The following is a 9972-nucleotide window of genomic DNA, read 5'->3' as shown; positions in this document are numbered from 1 at the left end:
AATGATCCGCCCACCTCACCCTCCCAAAGTGCTGGAATTACAGGCGAGAGCCACCACTGGCCCACCTCTACTTTTTGTAAGTATTGATAGCTCCCTTTTCATGCCTGAGGTATTAATTTGACTCTTCTCTTTTTTTTTTTCCTTGGTCAGTCTAGCTAAACAGTTGTCAATTTGTTGATCTTTTACAAGAAAAAACTTTTGGTTTTACTGACTTTATTTTTTTCTATTTTCTATTTCATTTATGTTTACTCTTATCTTTATTATTTCCTTCCTTTGACTTGCTTTTGGTTTAGTTTGCTCTTCTTTTTCTAGTTTCTTAAGGTGGAAGTTTAGGTTATTAATTAGAAATCTTTCTTCTTTTCTAATATTGATATAGTTATAAATGTCTCTCTAAGCACTTGCTTTTGCATCCTGTAAATTATGTTATGTTGTGTGTTAGTTTCCATTCATCTCAAGATATTTTCTGATTTCCCCTGTGATTTCATCTTTGACTCACTGATTATTTAGGAGTGTTTTTAAATTTCTACATATTCCTAGCCGGGCATGGTGTCTCACACCTGTAATCCCAGCACTTTGGGAGGCCAAGGCAGACAGATCACTGGAGGTCAGGATTTCGAGACCAGCCTGGCCAACATGGTGAAACCACATCTCTATTAAAAATACAAAAATTAGCCGGGTATGGTGATACACTCCTGTAGTTCCAGCTACTCAAGAGGCTGAGGCAGGAGAATCACTTGAACCTGGGAGGCGAAGGCTGCAGTGAGCTGAGATCACACCACTGCACTCCAGCCTGGGGGACAGAGCAAGACCTGCCTCGGGAAAAGAAAAACTACATATTTGTTAATTTCCTCGGTCGTCATTTTCTAATTTAATTCCATTGCAGTTGGAGAACAGTCTTTATATAATTTCAATCCTTTTCCATTTATTGAGGCTTATTTTAAGGCCTAGTATATAGTCTATCCTGAAGAGTACATCATGCGTACTTGAGAAGAATGTGTGTCCTGCTGCTGTGTGGAGTGTTTCAATGTCTTTCAGGTCTCGGTTTACAACGTTGTTCAAGGCTTCTACTTCCTTGTTGATCTTCTGCCTCACTGTTTCATCCATTATTGAAAGTGGGGTATTGAAGTCTCCAACTACTATATTGAATGGTCTAATTCAGTTCAGTTCTCTTCAGTTTTATTAGTTTTTGCTTCATGTATTTTGGGCTCTGTTGTTAGTAGCGTATATGTTTATAATCATTTTATCTTCCTCATAAACTTGCTCTTTCATCATTACAAAAGATATTGTATCTTTAGTAACAATTTTTTTTTTTTTGAGACAGAGTCTTCTTCTGTCGCCTAGGCTCGAATGTAGTGGCGCAATCTCGGCTCACTGCAACCTCTACCTCCCAGGTTCAAGCAATTAGGAGCTCCTGTCTCAGCCTCCCGAGTAGCTGGGACTACAGTGCACGCCACCACGCCTGGCTAATTTTTGTAGTTTTAGTAGAGATGGGGTTTTACCATGTTAGTCAGGCTGGTCTTGAACTCCTGACATCAGGTGATCCACACGTCTCAGCCTCCCAAGTAGCTGGGATTACAGGCACACACCGCCACACCCAGCTAATTTTTGTATTTTTGGTGGAGGCGGAATTTTGCCATGTTGGCCAGGCTGGTCTCAAACTCCTGACCTCTGGTGATCTTCCCACCTCGGCCTCCCAAAGTGCTGAGATTACAGGCATGAGCCACTGCCCCCAGCCTGATTCTGCCTTCTTGAGTGTAAAATAAATATATTTTTTCTTTTTTTTTGATACAGTGTCTCATCTCCTGGGCTCAATGGATCATCCCACATCAGCCTCCCAAGTAGCTGGAACTACAGGCATGTGCCACCATGCCCGGCTAACTTTTAAAATTTTTTATAGAGATGGATCTCGCTAGATTGCCAAGGCTGGTCTCAAGTGATCCTCCTGCCTCAACTTCCCGAAGTCCTAGGATTACAGGCATAAGCCACAACGGCTGGCCAATATTTTCTAATATATCATCTATTTAATTCTGTTTTTGTTTTGTTTCATTTTACAATTTTTTGAGTTATTTTTAATGGTTGCCCTAGGGATTACAATTAGCATGTCAACTTACAACAATCTAGTTCACCTTAATAGTAACCTAATTTTAATAGTGTTTAAAAACTTTGCTCTAAGCCAGGCGTGGTGGCTAACACCTGTAATTCCAGTACTTTGGGAGGCTGAGGCAGGTGGATCACCCAAGGTCAGGAGTTCAAGACCAGCCTGGCCAACATGGCTAGACCCTGTCTCTACTAAAAATACAAAAATTAGCTGGGCGTGGTGGCAGGTGCCTGTAATCCCAGCTACTCAGGAGGCTGAGGCAGGAGAATCACTTGAACCTGGGAGGCGGAGGTTCGTGCCATTGTACTCCAGCCTGGGTGACAAGAGTGAAACTCCGTCTAAAAAAAAAAAAAACAAAAACAAAAAAAAAAACTTTGCTCCAATATAGCTCCATTCCATTCCTCTCCAGTCCTTCATGCCGTTATTGCCATACAAATTATACCTTTATATGTCAACACAGTTTTGTAATTATTGCTTTATGTAGTTATCTTTTAAAGACAGGGTTAAAGACAAAAAGGAAAATAATTACAACAAAAATGTTTATACTATCTTTCTTTCTTTCTTTCTTTTTTGTTGAGACAGAGTCTTGCTTTGTCGCCCAGGCTGGAATGCAGTGGCACTATCTTAGCTCACTTCAACCTCCACCTCCCAGGTTCCAGTGATTCTCCTGCCTCAGTCTCCCAAGTAGCTGGGATTACAGGTGCCCACCACCACACCCAGCTAATGTTGTATTTTTAGTAGAGACAGGGTTTCACTGTATTAGTCAAGCTGGTCTTGAACTCCTGACCTCAAGTGTCCACCTGCCTTGGCCTCCCAAAGTGCTGGGATTACACGTGTGAGCCACCGAGCCCGGCCTATACTGTGTTTCATAATGCCTATGTGGTTATCCTTATGGTGTTCTTTATTCATTTGCGTGGACTTAAATTACCATCTAGTGTACTTGCGTTTCAATCTGAAGGCTGCCTTTAGAGTATTTCTTACATGATATGTCTGCTAGTGATAAATTCTCTGTTTTTTAAAATCTAGAGCTATCAGTGGGGGTATGGCAGCTCACACCTGTAATCCTAGCACTTTGGGAGCCTGAGGCAGGAGGGTTGCCCAAGAGTTTGAGACCAGCTTGGGCAACATAGGAAGACCCTGTCTCTACAAAAGTTTAAAAATTAGCTGAGTATGGTGGCACGCACCTGCAATTCCAGCGACTTGGGAGGCTGAGGTGGGAGAATTGCTGGAGCCCAGAAGGTCCAGGCTACAGTGAACTTCAGTCGCCACTGCACTCCAGCCTGGGTGACAGAGCGAGACCCTGTCTCAAATAAATAGGCCGGTCACAGTGATTCACATCTGTAATCCCAGCACTTTGGGAGACCAAGACAGGAGGATTGCTTGAACCTAGGAGTTCAAGACCAACCTGGGCAACATAACAAGATCTCTACTAAAAAAAAAAAAATAGCCGAGTGTGGTAGCATATGCCAGTGGTCCCAGCTACACAGGAGGCTGAGGCAGGAGGCTCACTTGTGCCCAGGAGGTCGAGGCTGCAGTGAGCTGTGATCACACCATTTCACTCCAGCCTGGACAATGGAGCAAGACCCTGTCTCAACAATAAATAAATAAAATAATAAAAATAAATCTAGAGATATCTTCATTCCTCTTATTTATTTATTTATTTATTTATTTTTTTTTGTTTTTTTTTTTTTTTTTTTTTTTGAGACGGAGTCTCACGCTGTCGCCCAGGCTGGAGTGCAGTGGCACAATCTCAGCTCACTGCAACCTTCACCTACGAGGTTAAAGTGATTCTCCTGCCTCGGCCTCCCGAGTAGCTTTCCCGAGTAGCTGGGATTACAGGCATGCGCCACCACACCCGGCTAATTTTTGTATTTTTAATAGAGAAGGGATTTCACCATGTTGGCCAGGTTGGTCTCGACCTCCTAGCCTCAGGAGCTCCCTGCCTCAGCCTACCAAAGTGCTGGGATTACAGGCATGAGCTACTGTGCCAGACCTATTTCTACTTTATTTTTGAAGGAGAGCACAGGGTTTTCATCCATTCTCTCTCAAAGTCTACTACAGTCTGGAGAAGGCGGCTCAGTGGGCTTGTTACCCCATCTCTGTGTCCTTTCTCTGGTCTTAAACTTATCATGGTTCCACAGCATACTAGCTATGTGACCTTGGGCTTGGCAAGTTATGTCACTGCTGCGTGCCTCTGTTTCCTCATATATAAAATGCAGAAAACAATGGTGGTGTGCTCAAGAGTGTTGGAGGACTGATTTAAGAGGTGATGGCCGGGCGTGGTGGCTCATGCCTGTAATCCCAGCACTTCGGGAGGCTGAGGCGTGTGGATCACCTGAGGTCGGGAGTTCCAGACCAACTTGACTAACATGGAGAAATCCTGTCTCTACTAAAAATACAAAATTAGCCTGGTGTGGTGGCACATGCCCGTAATCCCAGCTACTCAGGAGGCTGAGGCATCAGAATCACTTGAACCTGGGAGGTGGAGGTTGCAGTGAACCTAGATCCAGCCTGGGCAACAAGAGCAAAACTCCGTCTCCAAAAAAAAAAACACAAAAAACAAACAAACAAACAAAAACCACAAGATGTGTAAAGCCCTTGCAGCTGGTGCAGAGCCTACAATGCTATAAGCTCATTTGCCCAACAGAAACAACTTTGGAGGGTGGGGCATAGGATTCAGTGAGCAACTGAGCTCTTCCCAGCTCCTGAGCTCCTCCCTAGATGATCTTTATATATATACAGATTTAAATATATATATATATTTAACAGAGGAGGAGGAGGGACTATACTATGTTGCCCAGGCTGGTCTTGAATTCCTGGGCTCCTGCCTTGGCCTCCCAAAGTGCTGGGATTACAGGCGTGAGCCACCACCCCAACCCTCCCTAGATTCCCTTTAACGACTGTCACTTGGCCTTCCTACAGAAGGCTGTGAGGCTTAGCAGAGGCAGCCTGTAAACTGGCTGGGGCAACTACAAAGCCACCGCCCGCACAGAAGGACGTCCAACCCATGTTGTAAGCTTACACATGTTAAGAGGACAATGGGGCTGGGTGCGGTGGCTCAAGCCTGTAATCCCAGCACTTTGGGAGGCCGAGGTGGGCGGATCACGAGGTCAGGAGATCAAGACCATCTTGGCTAACACGGTAAAACCCCATCTCTACTAAAAATACAAAAAATTAGCCGGTGTGGTGGCAGACGCCTGTAGTCCCAGCTGTTCGGGAGGCTGAGGCAGGAGAATGGCGTGAACCTGGGAGGCGGAGCTTGCAGTGAGCCGACATCGGGCCACTGCACTCCAGCCTGGGCGACAGAGCAAGACTCCGTCTCAAAAAAAAAGGGGGGACAATGGGCAAAACCCATTCTGTCCTTTTGCAATATCATCTGAGCCTGGAGTGCCTAGGACAGCTGGCCCAGGCCTCCTGTCTGTGGGGCAAGACTGCTGGAACCATTGTGAAGCTCCAGGTAGGCCTGAGAAGGTGCCTGTGCAGCTGCCTGGGCTCTGTAGGAATAGAGAGCAGGTGCCTGGAAACCTCCCACAGCAATGAGGGCCACCCACTCTTCCAACTCATATCTGTCCCTGTATCATTGACCAGTCCCCCAGGACACTTACAAAAAGGTCACCAGGAAGAAGTTTGCCTCCGCCCTGCCACCGCTTGGTCCAGTCCCCATCGCCCTCCTTCCCTGGGCCAGGTACCTCGCCTGTCTCCCAGCCCCACTCTGGCCCTCTCCCTCCAAAACAAGTGAGACGGCTGACTGGTGCCTTGAGGAAGGCCATTTATTTCCAAGATATAGACTGTACTTTTAAGACAGGACTTTTCAGAAGCAGGAAATTTTAGTTGTTGCCAGAGAGGTGTGTCAAGGACACAGTGAAAGGAGCCATGCGGACGTGGGGTGGAAGGCTTTGTCCAACACTGTTACAACACTTTTGTAAATGAGCAAAACATCTTTAAAAATCCTTATAAATTCTTTATAATATGTTACACATTTAGAGACAATATTTACAATAAAAGGATGGGGGAGGGAGGGAAAGAAATCTACTTTACAGTAAATCTTTGCATAAAACAAGAGGACTGATAGACGTGGCAGCGGGTTCACCACCTACCTGGGCTTCCCTGGAATGAGTGAGGGTGTGTGGGGGCTGGCCTGGTGATTGGAAATCTATTTACAACCTGTGGGGAGAAGAGGGCGCTGCGTCCTGTCCATCCTGCAGGAACAGCCCAGCTCAGACCCCATAAATCAGTGTGTGAGTGACAGAGACACCAGGGGTGTTGACTATGCCCCCTCCTAAGGGGAAGAAGGTGGGCTTCTATGTGCCTGGGCTGTGGAAGGAACAGGCACAGATGGAAGAAGAAAAAGAGGGGTGAGGGAGGTACCAGAAAGGGGGACCCTGGACCCCCCAAAACTGTCTGGGGAAGAGGCAGCTGCCCGTGCTTAAAGCGCTTAGGGGGTGACTCAGGCAAAAGGATGTTGGGGAGTAACCCTGGTGAGGGTTTCAGTCCTGCTTCCTTGGAGTGGCCCCAATCCCCTTCTCCAGCTCTGACAAGGGGGTGGGGCAGGATCCTGTGTGCACCAAAGGCAGGGAGCCCTGGGGGGCGAAGTGGGGACCAGGGTGAGGGTAGGGGGACAGAAGTCGCTACTGGAAACAACTTGGGACAATGACTGCACACACTCGCACACACAAACCCCTCCCTCCGTGGACATACGCATCCTACACCTCCTCCCCCCAGACAAACACACATCCCCACTTACAAGCTGAGGTGGGAGGGCAGAGGAAAGAAGCAAAAAGCCAGCATCACCCAGGATCTTTCCTTTAGTCTGAAACTTGGGGGTTCCATAGTCACACGCCATGGTCCACAAGGGTCCCCAAGTGCAGCCACAGAAAGGCTCAGAAGGACCCATCAGGCGCATGTGCGCAGGGACACAGAACCCAGCAGCTCACGCCCTCTCCGCTCCCGCTCATTACCTCTGGAACCCTCTTCCATTCACTCTGAGTCCAGTTCCAGCCTTCTCCTCTGCCCGCCCCCTGCCAGTTCCAGCACACCGACTAGGGACTCGGCCTGCTGCGCCCTCCACGCCCCCCCCCAGGGGCCACAGAAGGGGAGGTGCAGGCTGGAGGAGCCTCCTGGATCCCAAGGGGCTCTGGGGAGGGGTGGGGCCCGACCGGCGCGGGAGGTGGGGATCACAGACACTGATGCAGGCGGGAGGCGGCCGAGCGGCGCGAGGGCTGGCTCTGCAGGGCCCCCTGGTCCCCGGGCGCCGGCGGCAGCGAGGCCGCGGACGACGGGGCCCGCGCCTTGGTGGATTCCAGGCTGCTGAGTCCGGAGTCCTTGTTGTCACTGTGCACTCGCGCGCCCGCAGGCTCCGGGGGTCCCCCTCCGCCCAGCTCTTTCCACTCGTTGAAGTTGAGGTCGGTCAGCGGGCTCTGCACCACCACCGTGTGGCGGCGCCAGCTGCTCCGGCGCCTCCGGGTCTCGGGTGACAGCGGCCGCCGCAGGCGCACGGCGAGCATGTCGTCTGCCGTGCCGCGAAGCCGCAGCCGCAGCGCCTCCATGCGCGAGGGCCGCGAGGCCAGCGCCGCCGCCGGGGGCCGCAACGACTCCTGGCTGCTAGACGACGCCGAGCCGGGCGGCTCCGGGACGCGGGGACCGCCCCGGCTCGCGCCCTCGCCGTCTGGGCGGCCCCGGGCCAGGCGGCGGCGCGCCAGGGTGTCGCAGGGCATGAGGTGGTGCGAGCTGAAGGACGGCCGGCGCGTCAAGCGTCCCCCAGGCCCCGCGCCCGCCGCGCCCTCAGTGTCCGTCTCCACGTGGCTCAGCTCGCTGCGCTCGTCGTCCGCCTCGTCCCCCGCGCCTGCCCGCCGACCGCTGGCGCCCGAGCACACGCTGCGGTCCATGGTGGACAGGGTGGAGTAGCCCGAAACAATGGAGCGCGTGTCCGCGGCCGGCCGCTCCTCCGGCGCCGCCGGGGGGCTGAGGCGTCCGGGGGCCTCGGGGGCGACGGCGCCAGGCAGCGGCCCCTGCGGCCGCTCCTGAGCCCCCGGCGCTGTGGCCCCTGCCCCAGGCTTGTGCGCCTCCTGCTCCGAGTCGTCGTCGGTGCTGCTGCCCAGCCCCCGCGCCTCCCGCCGCTTCTTGCGCTTGCGGTTGACCGCCGAGATGAAGGAGATCGCCAGCATCTCCCGGGCGTACGGCTCCTTCTTGGGGGCCCACGAACCCTGTGCGGGAGACAAGTCAGGATGCGGGGGTGCGCCCGGACTCGGTGCCCTGCCGACCCCGCTCTTTTCCCTATCCGCCTCCACGCCACGGCACCCAGTCGCCACAGGGCCCAGCCAAGGCCAGCACCCACGGTTGCATCATAAAACACTCCTCCTGCAGCCCCGTGCCCCTTCTGTCCAGAGACTACCCCCGCGCCCCATCCTGCAGCCGGCTCAGCACTCCCGCTGGCCCAAATCCAGGCTCTCAGCTCTTTCCTGTGGGCTGGGCTGGTCTGCCAAAGCCCCCTTCCATTCTGTTTTCCGTATGCAGCCCTGGCTAAATCCTTTAGACATGGCTCTGGTGATGATGGTCTCTCCACAGTGAATAAAGCTTGGCAGCCTGAGTCCGTTTCACACACGCTCCTGGGGTGTCACCACCAGAGCTTCCTGCATGCTGATCCCCAGATCCCCGGCAGGGGCGCTCTCTGACCACAAGTCCCCCACCTCTCCACCTGCCGCCACCTGGAAACCTGCGTTCCCACCTGACCAGCATCTACAGGCCTCTCCAGGGTAACCAGCCCAAGTTCACCCGCTCCCCCCACCCCGCCAATCCCCAATCCCAGGTCAATCCCGCCGCCAGCTCTGCCCCTGCAAGTGGCTGAAAGATCGCGTATGGTGTCATGGTTTGGATTGGAGCCGCCCTCAAACTGATTTCCAACCCTAAGTTGGGCAACTTCATGCCGCTGTTCTCACCTGAACCAGCCCTCACTGCTACACCCTGTGGTGTTTTGGGGTCTTGGCCTTTCACACTTTCCCAGGAGGGTCCATGCTGCCGGCCATGGCCTTCTGGAAGCTGGTTTTCATCCGCCCTTCTGGCCTCTCCTCTGCCTCGTGGGAGGCTCTTCTTGCCCACCGCTTCCCCACTAAGACTCAGTGTTCCCAGGACTCTGTTCTTGGCCCCTTTGCCTTCTCTGTTTGTGTTCCCTAGAAAATACCATTCCCAAGTAGCACTGCTATCCAGACCTCCCTGTCTAACACAACACTCTCTTGAGCTCCGGGACTCTTCTTCCCATTGAGAATCCACTTCTACCTGGTGTCTGTAGGCTCTTAAAACTCACCTATCCGGAACCACAGCATCCTACCTACCCCTGCCCCAAACTGCCTCCATTCACATTCCTCACCTTAGGGCCGGTCTTTTGACCCCTCCCTCTCCCCTCCACCCACAACCAAGTCCTGGATTCTTCTGAAATGGCTCCCAAAGCCAACAACAACAACTCCAACTCCTCCTCCCCCTCCTCCTCCTCCTCCTCCCCCTCCTCCTCCTCCTCCCCCTCCTTGTCCTCCTCCGGCAGGCCCTCATTCTGCCCTCTCTTGGGCCCTCCTGCCCCTCCTAATAGGGTTTCCCCGCCTCCACCCTTGCCCCAGCCCAGGTCCCCCCTCCAGAGCCACCATTCTGAAGCAGGAATCTGATCCTCACCCAGCTTTGCTCAGAAGGTGCATGCCCCAGCACCCACCAGGATAAAGCACACGTTCCCCAGTTCAGCACATGGGGCTCTTCACAACCTAGCCCCAACTTTCCCAGCCCACTGCCCTGCCCTGCCCCCAACCCCAACACAGCCCTCACGTGGAAATACAGCACTACCAACCCTTCCTTTGATGTGACCTACACTGTTACATTGCTGCCAGCCCTTA

General features: G+C 52.4%; 1 protein-coding gene across 1 annotated transcript in view; it reads right to left on the bottom strand.

Moving 5' to 3' along the window:
* Positions 1-5850: 5850 nt before the first annotated feature.
* ARHGAP23 (Rho GTPase activating protein 23) overlaps positions 5851-9972 on the bottom strand; it is an 85764-nt gene continuing 81642 nt past the window's right edge. The window contains exon 24 of the mRNA XM_025361813.1: positions 5851-8301. Within this exon, the coding sequence (XP_025217598.1) occupies positions 7273-8301 (1029 nt within the window). The 3' untranslated portion in view covers positions 5851-7272. The remainder of the gene's footprint in view (positions 8302-9972) is intronic.

This window comes from Theropithecus gelada, chromosome 16 (genome assembly GCF_003255815.1).
Source record: "Theropithecus gelada isolate Dixy chromosome 16, Tgel_1.0, whole genome shotgun sequence".
Lineage (NCBI taxonomy): Eukaryota > Metazoa > Chordata > Mammalia > Primates > Cercopithecidae > Theropithecus > Theropithecus gelada.
The sequence above is the reverse complement of the archived record's forward strand: the minus strand, read 5'-3'. Positions and strand labels throughout refer to the sequence as shown.